This window comes from Mastigoproctus giganteus, chromosome 2 (genome assembly GCF_048544385.1).
Source record: "Mastigoproctus giganteus isolate SK-2022 chromosome 2, ASM4854438v1, whole genome shotgun sequence".
Lineage (NCBI taxonomy): Eukaryota > Metazoa > Arthropoda > Arachnida > Uropygi > Thelyphonidae > Mastigoproctus > Mastigoproctus giganteus.
The window spans coordinates 183,724,874-183,739,433 of record NC_143576.1 but is presented as its reverse complement, the minus strand read 5'-3'; the positions used below and the strand labels follow the sequence as shown (position 1 = coordinate 183,739,433).

At 33.8% G+C, this 14,560-nt stretch overlaps 1 protein-coding gene across 1 annotated transcript in view; it reads left to right on the top strand.

Moving 5' to 3' along the window:
- LOC150089821 (uncharacterized) overlaps nt 1-14,560 on the top strand; it is a 256,206-nt gene that overhangs the window by 106,071 nt on the left and 135,575 nt on the right. Inside the window, exon 14 of the mRNA XM_090390108.1 lies at nt 8,658-8,756. Coding sequence (XP_090246234.1) covers nt 8,658-8,756 — 99 coding nt within the window. The remainder of the gene's footprint in view (nt 1-8,657; nt 8,757-14,560) is intronic.

The window sequence follows — 14,560 nt, the reverse complement described above, 5'->3', positions numbered from 1 at the left end:
CTGGAACTAGTATAGAGAAGGGAATGAGATGAACAAAGGGTTACTCTTACCAAGAATGACTTGAATTCTGCAAATTGCAACATCTGGAGACTAGGCACTTGTGAGATGATCTGATTGAGGTGTATAAGGCCTTGAATGGTTTGAGCAAGCTTAATGCTGATGGGATTCTTCCTCCTGCTCAGATTGCTCACCTGAAGAGGCATAAATTAAAGTTGAGGAATGACAGTTGTAGAATAGATGTGCAGAAATTTGCTTTTAGCCAGCAGGTGGTTGATTGCTGGAACAAACATCTCTCGGTCGTTGTGGAAGTTGATAGCTTAAATAAATTCGAGGAAGAAGTGGACAAACCATGGGAGCAAATGGATGGGTGAAATGGGAAAGGTTTTTTTTTTTTTTTTTTTTTGGCTGATGCTGTAATATAAGCTTGCCTATGCTAATGCTAACTGAAGTTTAACATTGAGAAATTCAAAATACTGCATATGGGTAGCGGTAACCCCAAATTAACGTAACAACTGCGTGGTACTACACTCAGGTTAGTGGAGAATGAAAAAGACCTGGGGTAATTGTGCAGTCGGATATGAAGTTTTCTGAGTAGGGATAGGAAGGTAATTATCCCATTGTATAAGGCATTGATTAGGCCACACCATGAGTACTGCATAGAAATCTGGAGGCCTCATTTTAGGAAGGATGTAGAGCTGCTGAAATGAGTGCAGAGAAGGGTAACAAGTTTGAGGGGGAAAAAGTGTTGCACTTACCAAGAAATTCTTTAGTTCTGCAAATTATAGCATCTGGAGACTAGGCACCTGTGAGGTAATCTGTTTGAGGTATTTATGGCTTTGATTTGTTTCAGCAAGCTCAATGCCAATGGGATTCTTCCTCTTGCTCAGATTATGTACTTGAAGGGGCATAAATTCAAATTAAGGACAGACAGTGGTAGAATAGATGTGCAGAAATTTACCTTGAGCCAGCGATTGGTTGATTGCTGGAAGAAACTTTCTTCTGTCATTTTGGAAGTTGATAGCTTAAATAAATTCAAGGAAGAACTAGACCAACTTTTGGAGGGAATGGATAGGTGAAATGGTAAGTTTTTTGATGTTAAAAATGTTTTTACTGGCGTTATTTGAAAAAAAAGCATTACATTACCTAGAAATCGTCATGAAACCTGATGCGCATGTGTTGTACTTGTTGCGTGCACTGACGCAAGAAGTATAATGCACGTGCCCACAAGAAAACTTAGTTGTATGCAACAAGTGCAGTGACACAACAAGTACAATTGAGCAGTGACGCGCTAAGTTATACCGTTAGATCAGCATAATGATAAATACACAAGTGACTCTGCCAAAATCTACAGCCCAGCATTCAAAGGAATATCGTGAAAGAAAAAGGGAAGTTGGACAGAAATGTGAATCCAGATGAAATTCAACAAGAGTGTTTTGTTATGCCTGGGAGTTCTCAAACTGCACCCAAAAAAAAAAAAAAAAAAAACTCTAGCTGAAATAATGAAGGAATATTATGAAAGGAAAAGAAGGAAATTAGAAATTCAAACTATTCCGAATCATAATGAAATTCAACCACAGAGTCCTACTATGCCCAATACTTATCGGGCATCTAAAACTACAGCAGAACAAATGAAAGAATATCATGCACGAAAAAAAGCGAAATTAGAAATGGCTAATAATGAGATTTCTGACTACATCTCCTTAGTGTCTACACAAGCTGACAGTGAGTTTGAAAAACTAGTGTACAAAAACCCATTTGGATTTAGTTGTAATGTTTGTGATCATTTAGGGTTTCAATTAGATTTGAAGCCATTTCCAACAACTTCATATGAATTACTTAAAATTAATTTCATTTACAAAAAGTGAGTACTTTCATGATGTGTAATACATGTCATACTTCATTAAAAGAGGGATGGATACCAACTATGGCCACGCGAAATGGATTTATATATCCTACTCATTTGCCTCCACTGGATGTTGTAACTGAGCACCACAATTACCCTTTATGCAAATTCGTCATTTATGTTATGAACATGGACAATATGGGATCATTGGACAAGTAAAAAATGTACCAGTTAATGTAAATACGATGGTTCATCAATTACCTAGAGAATTAGATGACAATAATGCCATTAATGTACATATAAAATGAAGACTCGTACATAAATCATTATATCTACAAGGATGTGTGCAGAAGAAAATAGTGAAATTATGGTTACGGTATTTGATCTATTTGCCTTTGTATAAATTCTACTGCATAAAAGTGAGAAGATTTCTTGGGGACAAATGATGATAGTGAACAGGAACATTCAGATGAAATTATAGAACCTGTCAACAGTGATGATGAACTATTTATAACAACAAACATTATTATGGTCTGAAGATAAATATTTATGAATAGCACCGGGTCAGAAATCATCTCCAAAAAATTTCATATTTGATATACATGCAGAAAAATTTTCTTTTCCAGCTATATATTTGGGACGTGCACAAAAATTTAAAATGGATTGAAAATTACTCCCTTTATGATGGTAACAAGTGAAATTTGTAGATCTGATCTTCGTGGAGTAACTCCCCAACATTTGCCATATATGGCAATGAAAATTATGCAAATGCATACTGCAGAAAATTTGCAAATTGCTTTTAAATCAATAGGAATAACAGCTAACATTACTCATTCTATATTAGAATCAAAAGAATTTATAAACAAGTCATTAGTCTAACTTGGCATTTCTAAAATCAATTCCCAATTCAGCATATTATTGGATTCAACATAAATGAGGTGTGTTTGCCATGAGGAAAACCTACAATGTTCTTGACCTTGAGTGCTTGTTAACCAACATGACCCATATTACTATTTATGTTATACAAATTCACATATAAATGAGAAATTACAACTAATGAAGTTATGGATCTACCTCACATGGAAAGAGCTACATTAATAAATGAAGACCCTGTAGTGTGTGCCATATACTTTAATAAAATTGTTGAGAGTATACTCAAAATTAAAATCAGAAACCTATAGCTCTTTTGGGAAATATTATGCTGTGAATTTCTTTAAACACATTGAATTTCAACATCGAGGGAGTCCACATGCACATATATTAATATGATGAACAATGCACCATTAGAAGAAAAAGAAGGTGGGATGGAAGAAGCAATCCAAATGATAGATGCATTTTGTTCTACAGAGAAAACTTCATATTATTCAAATTTACAGCAACATAAATATACTTTTACCTGTTATAAAAATAATAATGCAAACCGATGTCAATTTGAAGCACCTTTTTAGCCAATGTTGCAAACTCGTATATTGATACCGATGGCCACAGATGACAATCGAAGATTAGCTTATCGCAAAAAATATCATAAAATGCACGACTCATTAGAATTGGATAATCGTGTTAATTTCGAAGAATTCCTTAAAACAAATTAATGCCAATCAGAAGAAGAATATCTAAATATTTTGAGGGCTGGTATCAAACAACCACATGTATTTCTTAAATGCAAGATAAAAGAGAAATTTATGAATAATTAGTCTTTGAATTTTAGGAGTGCTCTAGTCTAATTCGGATTTACAATTTATCGTAGAAGAATATTCATGTGCAGCATATGTAGTTGAATATGTGAATAAAACTAACAGAGGAATAAGCAACCTGCAAAGGAAAATTATAGAGCTACAAGAAGAATATCCTGATATGGATATAACTGATCAAACACTAGCATTAAGTTTAGATGTATCGAATTCTGTGGAGATGAGCTCACAAGAGGCAGCTTGGTATTTATTACAATACCCAATGTCCGTGTCTTCAAGAGCAATTGAATTTGTGCCAATGGTATGGCCACATGAGTGTCAGAAATTACATAAATCAAAAGGTGAATTGGACGAACAAGTTGATAGTGAGTCTTTGGATATATGGAAAGATAGTATTTTTGATAAATATGAAAAATGGGGCGAAACATTAAAAGATATAACTCTTGCACAATTTACTGCTCATTATCAAAAAGGAAATGGGGGATGGGTGAAAGACAATTTCCTAAAATAATTCAGTATCAGAATTATAATACAACATGTCTTCATGAACATGTACGTGAAATGGTAACTTTACACATAATTTTAGTTTCCATATGAGTTCCTGCAGTTAAGACATTTTTAACGTCTGCCACTGTGACACTGTCAGTAACACTATCAGTCTCAGAGTAGAGCGGCAGCAACTCATTATGTACCTGATACATAATTATTTTTTTTTTGACTGATGCTGTAATGCTCTCTTTATTGTAAACTAAAACTAAACTGCCGACCGGGCTAGTCGGGTGGGTAAAGTGCCTGCCTGGCAACCCAAAGTCGCGGGTTAGAATCCTGCCTCGGGCTTGATTCAAAGTACTGCAAAAAAACCTTGCGAGGTGCATTATGGCCACAGAAACCGATGCGCCAACAACTACCGAGAATTATTGTAAATTGAACCTAATTCAGTGATGAAATTAGAAACTTTATTTTTCTCTGTCAATGAATGTGTAAGTCCTTGGGGTGAAGTCACTCCTCTTGACTTTGTCAGATTTTGCATGATTTTCTGTGTTTTGAGATGGTGCCCCCCCCTCCCACCTTTTGAATATGTTAATGATTGTAGATTTGTCTAGAAGCTATCTAAAATATTTCATAGTATAACATCAATGTGCTTTTTTTATCTGTATTGTTAGGATCACTTATCCTAGTAAAATCTTTGGTATTTTTTTTTTTTTTTTTTTGGTTGTTGTTGGCGCATCGGCTTCTGTGGCCATAGTGCACCTCCCAAGGTTTTTGCAGTACTTTGATCCAATCCCGAGGCGGGATTCGAACCCGCGACCTTTGGGTTGCCAGGCAGGCACTTTACCCACCTGGCTAGCCCGGTTGGCTAAAATCTTTGGAATTCAGAACTTCTGTGGTTGTCCATCTAGTTATTGCAAGTGGAGAGACTCTGTTAGAGATGAATCATTAATTAACCTAACTGCCCTCTTCTGAATGGAATCAAGAAGCCTGAGAGAGGTTTTGGGGGCACCACCCCAGATGTGGGAACAATATTCCATGGTAGGGCGGATTTGCAATTTATATAGAGTGAGCAGCTGTTTGGAAGAAAAGTAATGCTGAGAGTGAAAGAGAAAACCAAGTTTTCTAGATGCAGAGGAAGCAATATTTGAAATGTGCTTGTGCCAAGAGAGATTAGAAGTCAAGGTAATCCCCAAAAGAGATATATCATTTTGCCAAGAAGTCGGAGTGTCACCAAAGATAAGCATAGGAGCAGAAGAATCCTTTTTGCGAGATATAAGAGAAGACTGAGTTTTAGAAGGGTTGAAATCAACTAAGTTGTCTTTGCCCTACTGGAGAATTACCTGGAGATCGGCATATAAGGAATTGGTAGCAGATTTTCGAGAAGTTGAAGCTGATTGAGCAGGGCCACTTTTCTCAAGAAAAGTGGAATGCAATATTCTATCATCGGCAAAACTATGGATAGGATAGGATTTCCAGTCAATGGAAGGTCATTAATATACAAGAGGAAAAGAATGGGCGAAAGAACTGAACCTTGGGGGACACCGGCATTAGTGGAGAAGTTAGAAGACAGAGCCATCTACCATCACCCTCAGTGATCGATCATAGAGAAAACTGGATAACCAATTACAAAAAACAGTTGGCAAACCATAAGATGGAAGCTTGTTTAGAAAACCTTTATGCCAGACATGATCGAAAGCTTTGAGATGTCAAGAGCAACTACTTGTATTTAACCGACCCTTTCCATTGAATTAATCCACAAATGGGTAACGTAAGCCAGAATATCACCAGTGGATTGACACTGACTGAATCCATACTGGCGACCATTGATCAGATGGAAGCTTTCTAGGTAGTTTAAGAATTGGCAGTTAATTGATTTCTCCATTACTTTAGAAAGAGTAGAAGTAATTGCAACGGGATGATAATTGGATGGGAGGGATTTGTTACCCTTTTTGGGAACTGGCTGGATATGAGCAAATTTCCAAACAGAAGGAAAAACATCTTTGGAATAAGAAAGTGAAAAAAGGCAACAAAGAATAGGAGTACATTCGGGAGTACAGGTTTTGAGAACAAATGGAGAAATACCATCGGGACCTGAAGCTTTCTTAACATCAAGATTCGTCAAAATCTTTCTGACATCCTTTTGACGGAAGACCACAGGAGGCATTGAATGGAGCGTGTTGGGAATGGTGGGAGTTGTTTTACCAAGATCATTAATACATGAATTGGAAGAAAAATGGGAAGCTAGCAGGTCAGCTTTATCCTTGGCTGAAGTGACAACAGAACCATCTGGTTTGGACAGAGGTGGGAGCAGAGATGGGCAAAAGTTGTAAGAGACCAGAATGCTCGGCTACCATTAGGGTAAGAAGCAAGTTTTCTACTCTTAGCCTGTTCAAACTCTAGTTTGGGCTGATTAATAACTGCTTTACAATTGTTGTGAGCTTTGGTGTAGGCAGAAAATGAAACTGAAGAATTAGAAACAAGCCAATTACGCAACATGCAACATTCTTCTCTTGAACAGTCTTAGCCCATTTATTGGAAAACAAAGGTTTAGATAAAGGACGAAATTTTAAAGTGGAGTGTGGGATAAAGGATTCCATTCCTGCAAGAATAATTTCACTGACACGATCTGAGCAAATGTTGACATCTGAAGTTTTGAAACAGTAATCCGACCAAGGAAAAGAAGAAAAGAAGTCTCTCGGGTCATCCCATTTTGCATTCTTGTAATGCCAAACAACAAGAGTTTGGGAATAGCCATGAGATAAAGGTTCCATTGGAGAAGTGACAATCACCAAGTTGTGATTTGAAGTGCCTAAAGGACCTATCACTTAGACCATGTACTTAGAAGGGTTATTTGTGAGAAAAAGATCAAGCATGTTGGCTGTATGATTTAGGATTGTCCGGTATTCTTGTAAGTAAATGAACAATCTGTGCAAGGTCATTAGTAATTGCAAAAGTCTCAACATCTCGACCAGCTGGGTCGGTGTGACTAGAAAATGGAAGCCAGCTGGAGTTGTGAACATTAAAATCACCAAGGAAAATTAACTCACTGTTAGGAAAGTTGGACTGGAGAAAGTCAAGTTGCAAAGAGAGGAAGTGAAAGAGCTCCAAGTGATTAGTAGAGTTGGGAGAACGGTAGAGACAACAGATGAATTTGACACAATGAGGTAGAGAGATTTTTATATATATATATAAAATATGTTGTTATAATATTGAAGATAATTAAAGCAAACAATACCAAGATAGATTTACAGAAATGCAAAGGATATAAATATATTAAAATAAAATAATAATAATAATAAAAAAAAAATATATATATATACACACACACACACACACACACACACACACACACATGAAACTTATCGTTGTCTACCCACAATCTAGGTGACTTCAACTGGGGCCAACCACTCAGGCTGACCAAAAATAACAAGAAATTCTCTGTTTCTGTAATGATCAATATCTGCTAAGATATATAAATTCAAAGAATAAGTAATTTGAATCTAAACCAGTTAAAGGTAGTTAAATTTTTAGAATCAAAAGAAAGATAGTATAAATGTAAGCATATATTGAACATCATTGACCCAACAGAGAACATAATTTAATAATTAAAATAAGAATAAATGTAAAGTATAAGGCATATCTACCATATCCAGGACATAGTGTAGTAACAACAATAGTCATCATGAAATAATAATCCATATGTGATGGATATGGTAAAAATAATTAATTATTTAAGTTAACACAAAGAGAAACATGCAAATAGTAAGAAGAATAAAAACTAATAGAGTAGGAATAATGAAACCTGAACTCCACGAAGACGAAAATATAGTAGTACAAATAAGTAGTTTCTCCTACTTCCCCGGATTACCCTAATAATTTCGTAGAAATAAGAACAGAGTGTAGGACAGCTTAAAGACAATACAAGATATAAGTTGTATCTTCAATATTATACAACATATTTTATACACATTATGGTCGTAATGCATAATTGCTCTGACAAGTGCATTGGCCCATAAGTATTAGTTACAGTTTATTACAATTTATTTACTTTCTTTCTTTCCATATTACTCATATATATATTCTCTGCCCATATATTTTGACTTGTATTATAAGTCTATAGTTTTTCAGTAAAACTTCAAGCTGTGGCAAGTTTTTTGGAGGTTTAACTAGACTTAAGTCTTGAGACATAATTCTGGACTTGTGTGAATGCAGTTTTATCTCAAGGCAGGTTTTTATGTATGGCCATCTTTACATGCAAAATTAAAACTAATGACTTGTTTAGCAAGTTAAAAATCTGTTGGCCATATCGTTTTGTGGCCAGCAGCTTTTCAACTTCTGTGAATAAATGTTGTAGTAGAACAGACTTCCCTCAACTATGGGTTTCCTAGAGATGCACTACTATTTCAACAAATAGCATAGTTTTTTGCTATAGAGGCTTTGCCTATAAAATAAACAGCGATTTATTTATATTATTGATTTTTTTATTTTTAGATGTTTAGCATTTTCATGAATCACATAATGGAAAATGTTGATTTAATGTTTGCTTTACTGACTTTGCAGTAAATGGTTTTAAGATATAATTAAAAATATTACTTGTTGTGGTTTTTTTTTTTTTTTTCTTCTATTTGCAGTTAACGACTATTTCACATCGTCATCATCGCCGTCATATGTTCTTCGGTGGAGTATCCCATTCAGCCTAATTTATTTATTGGTATGGATTTATCACTCCAGTACATGCTTCTAATAACAATCTCAAGGTTCATACTGCCTTTACCTAAACCATTTATTAAATTCTTGTGAACTGTTACATTGTGATTGATCTGTATATTTTTTTAAAAGGAAGTAATGCAAAAAAAAAATTAGTTTCTCTGTCTGTTATTGTTTTCATTCACTTTGTTGAATTACAAAATCCTTTCTTATAAAAATATTTTTCTTATGAAAAGATAAAGCTGATTGTGACATTTGCTTGTAAACAAGGGCCACTTATTATTTCAAATAATAATCAGAGGGAGGAAAACTACTGTTGAATATAGGTAGATCTGGTCCAACTCATAATGCTTGCAAGCATTATGTTGCCAATAAGTCATTTTTGTCTCTGCACATCTTCTGAAGCCTTGAAAAATACATTTTTCCGCTATGTACTACAACCACCTTATGAAACAATATTAAAATATTCATTAGATATACAGTGGTTTGTTTTAATGCAGATTTAAGTAGAATAAGAGCATATTATTTTACTACATACTTGACATATACAGCCACTCCCCGGCTTAAGTAATACTCAACTTACAGAAATTTGACTTCACGTAAGTTTTTGCTGGCCGGTGCTTAAAAAAATCGTGGAAACGTATTTTGCATCCCGTAGGAATAAATGGAGTTATCGTAAAAATATCGTAATGTGAACCTAATAACACTTTTTTTTTTTTTTTTTTTGATAATTTGTTCCAAGACCTCGGAATTTGAAATTTTTGCTATATAACTAAGCCAATCTCTCTAAAAGGTCATTTTTATAATGGAAATTGCACCACACTTTCATTGTTATCATATGTTCCATTATAAGAATCAATTTTGAATGCCTTTGTGATATTTTTAACATTTCTGGAGGTCACTACCATAAAACAATAAAAACAATTTGCACTTTCCAGTTTATTGGGCTTTTCTGTTAGTGCAATCTATTATAAATGGGTAGTAAACTCGATCTTATTGCATTTGCGATAATACTGATAACTTAAATTCTGTGGGATTTTACGTTACGGTATTATGGTAACATGAGTTCCCCTTCGCCGAAATCTTCAAACATATAAAAATCATAAATAAATTTTCAGACTCTTCTCTTCATTCCTATTTACTTATTACAATGGTGAAGGGAAGCCCAACAGAAAGTGCTGGCAGTGCTAGAAAACAAAACAAAATTGATTTAGAAATGAAGATGATTAATTAAGAAGTATAAAGCAGGACAAAGTTTGTCATCTATTGCACGGAATTAGGTCTCTCTGCTTCAATAGTGAATACTATTTTAAGGGACAGCGCACATATAAAAGAATGTGTTAAAGGATCAATGCATTTAAGTTCAAACGTGATCACAAAACAGCGTTCAGGTGCTTATATCGAAGATGGAACAGCTATTAATAATATGGATTGCAAATCAAATTCAGACTAGAGTTCCCCTGAGTCCAATAGCCATTCAAGCAAAAGCAAGAAATATTTATGAAGATATTAAGGATAAGTATGGTGAACCCCATGGCAAGCAACGGGTGGTTTAATAGGTTCAAGTATCGTACTGGTTTCCAAAACATTAAAGTATGCAGTGAAATCTCCATCGACAATTCTGCAGCTGCAGAGAAATTTTGTGATATGTTGGGGGGGAACCCTTCTAAATCTCCTCAACCTCTGCAGCGGTGTGGTTATCAGCTGGAGAGTTATTTCTGGCAGCGTTGCTCAAAAGATAAAACTTGCTGATGTTATGCCTGTCTCCTCTCTCTTTTTATAATTTTGTACACTTTGTAATTTTTCCTGCACATGAGATAAAAAAATTGAATAAATAATTCTATTTACATGTTCATCAAACATTTCTTTTTTGCTTCAATCAAATTTGCGAGTGCTGCATAAGCATTTAGGAAAATTCTGACTTATGTAAAATTCCGACTTACATAGAGTTCCGCAGACACAACCCTTACGTAAGTCGGGGAGTGGTTGTATTACATTCCAACGTTGCAGTGGAGGAGAAATTTATTGTCTATCAATTTTTCTGTTCCTGTTCCAATGGGCTTTATTCTTTGTCTGAAATATAAATCTGCATTGCATAGATAACTAATTAAGTATATTTATATCAAGGTATTTTTAAATGTGTTACTTAAATTTTATTTATTTCTTCAAAACCAAGCAGTCGGAAATAAAATTCTTTAGCAGAACTCTATATGAATGAATTCTTTCTGCAATAGAAATGTTAAAACACAAACTGTCATAACAGAGATAATTCTGTAGCATATATGCATGAAATCAATATTAATATTTTGCTGGTCCTGTGTATGTAGGTTTAGATATATTTATTTTACACATAGAAAAGAGCCCTTTGGTACAGAACAGAAAAAATGACTGCTCAACATCGTTTAGGCATTGTTAGAATCAATTTAAATGTATACTCCAGAAAATATTCACAAAACTGCATATGAATATTGATTCTTAGATTCTAGATTTAGCACTTATTGCATGTGCTAAACAGTTTTATTCCAGATAGATGCATCCGTATCACAAATGCAGAGATCATTACTGATTGGAGGAAAGCATGCAGTAGTAAAGAGAGCTTCATCAATATCAATAACTCTTCATGACATGTCAATCAACATGTAGTTTGGTTTAACACGCACATGTAATTTGGTTTAACTTATTCATGAATTTTTCCTAATTGTACAATAATTAACAGACATTTCTTGAATTTTTTGCAGAGAATTCAAAAGACATTTTCAATTGCAGGTTTGCCAACTGCAGATTTGAGATTACATGTTTGTATACCAAAATTTTAAAATCCACTTTTTTATTTTTATTTTTTTTTACATGTACATGGCTCAGTCCAGTCTCCTCAAACAAAAGACTACTACAGTTATTGCTCTCACCTCCTGTAAATCATAAGGTGAGGCTAGTGGGTAGTGCAGAGTGAGGCAATTTGTTTATTCCCCCGCTCCTGAATGACACACTTGTTAATACCATACAATAGACTCAATTATGTAGGGGTGAAAAAATAAATATATGGGATCTATTACAGGTTGCTTGTTACATTTTGGAATGTTCCTGCAGACAAAGAACCCTTGAATATTTTTTTTACAAATTAACATTTATTTTATGCTTTGTCTGCTTTTGTATGCATCTCGACATACATTAAAGGTATAATAAGTTCAATAATGAAGTTTACTGTGTTTTTTTTTTTTTTTATACATGTTTATTGGGTATTTATCATTTCTCCTTTTTTTCTATTATACCTTAGTCTTGCCAAGCTGTTTTTTACAGAAATGTATCCTCCATAGTTGGTGATGGATTCATATAATATATGAAACTACAAAAATTTACCATATATAATGTCCAGAGTTATATAAAAAAAAGTATGCATTATCAACATATGTATGAAAATCTAAGCCAGTGTATATAAACATGTATAAAGTTGTTACTGTTTGCAAAATACCCTATGTAATGGACAAAAATGGATATCAGTTTTGGATTCATTATACAGTATTATTAGTAGGCATTTGTGACTACAAAAAAATTCAAATAAAAAGAAACATTGAAGACCACTTTAGTGCAAAACATGCCTCTTTAACTTCATATTCCCTTTTGTTGCCTAAATATTGATTTAAATTTTAAATGAGTGTTTTATTATAATTTAATTTTATAATTAAAACTGAACTTCAAAAGCAATACCACTTTAATGTTTCCAAAGATAAAAGATATATTCAGATACTATTTTTGATCCATGTTTTTTGAGGAAAATAGATGTTATCTGACTGCTGATCATCATTAATATTTGATTGATCATGAACCTCCTAAACTGCCTTGTGAACCACCTTGGATTCATAACTAATAACATGGGACATTAAAAATTTCTAGTCTTTAACACCAAACTCTAAAGATGCTTTAAATTTTGTAGGTTTTTATCAAGCAAGACATCTGTGCTTAAATCATTATGCAGATAGGAAGTTTTGTTTGCTTTTTCTAATGGACTGCATCAACATTTTTCTGTCATTGTGATGTTTTTTGAAATCCAGTAAATGATTTTATCTTCACATATGTAAATAAAATGGATAATGTATTTGAATGTAAATTTCATACAAAATGGATTGCTGTTTTTTAAACTTGTTTCCTTTTTTCTTTTACTGTTTCTTAATATAATTTTATCTCTGTTTCTAATTGAGAATAGTTGTCAGTAGTCAAGATGAAATTATATTGACAAATAAAATAATCATTTTGTTAACTTTACATTCTTTGAACATCTGCTTTATGTACCTCATTACAATAAACAAGTCCATTTGTCCTGTCTGTTGGTTTATTGGAAGTGACTTGTAGTATTAATCTAAATTTCTGATAAACTAATTAAATTAAAGGTGTATTTAAATGTTTTTCAAATAGTAAAGTATCATCCAAGTAATTTAATTAAATATCTGATTGAAAATGAAATAGCAATATTTACATACCCTTGCACAGCGTATATAAGAAGATAAAAGCATATCTCTCTTATGTTTGCTTTTACTGATAAATGGTGAAAATCTGCTTTTATTTGTTTAAAATTTGCATGTGTGATGCAAGTGTTTCATTTCTTGCTACACGTTTTTCATTTCTTGTGTTTCCTTTATCTATAAAATGAAAAAAAAATAGGCAGTGAACTTTTTTTTTTTTCTAAATTCCTTATTTCATGCATATTATACATGTTTACATTTCTGCTAAAACAGATTAAGTTTTTACTCTCAAATTTCCTTATTTTTATTTATTTATTCACTTATTTCTCATTTTAAATTACTTTAATAAAACATAATGTACTCAATATATTCTACTTCTTTATGAATGTTATCCACAGAGTTTCTTAAGAAACCAGCAGTAATCTCCCATTGTGGCAGTATCCCAGCAAACTTTGTGCTGCCTTTCCATCAGGGGTCATGGAAGCTTCATCCGTAGCCAAGTGGTCAGGAGCGGGAGTGCAATAGCATGCACTCTTTGAGTAGGCTGGGGTTCAAACCCCTAACTGCTAAATACGGTTGATCTGCTAACCTGCACTGGACCAGTGTGGCAGATTATGGTTCATTTCCCTCAGCATGAATTGTTGAGGAGGCATCCATCCTGCAGTGGGTTGATAATGGCTGCAGTTTACATTTTACATGGATATATCCTGAGATCCCCTTGCATATCACTTACATCTCCCAAATTTGAGGGGAAAAAAAGCTGAGATGGGAATGAATAAAATGAATATTCTGGTAGCCCATATCTTAATAACATTACAGTAAAGTTGACACCAGTAATTTATAATTATTTCTTTCCTTTTTCCAGGAAATCTAATCTACACACAACTGCTTTAAACAATCATGAAGCTGCAAGTTCCATATCCTGTACTTTGTTTCAAATACATCATCTCTGAGGAGTTCCTTTATTTGAGACTTAATGAAAATTCCTTCTTTCAGTTTTGCACTGGAACCCCTTCTCTTGGGTAGCAGAATCCACATCCTTCTTTATTCAGAGCCTTAACATAATTCTTCATTAATCCAAGATTTAAATGCAAAAGTGATAGAACTACCTTTTTATTTGGTTCAACCAGTGGAACATATTTTATATTACTTCCTGGTAAAAATTCTTTGATCTTTTTTCACTGCTGCACAATATAATGTTTTGCTATTTCAATACCATCCCACAAACATAGACAACAACAATATTTTGAGAAACCTCCTGTAGACCAGTGAGTAATCCAATTATCTTGATCACATTCAAAGGAAAATCATGATATTTTATTCACTCAGGGTCTTGGACATACTTTCACATGTTTCTTTTCAGCCAACAG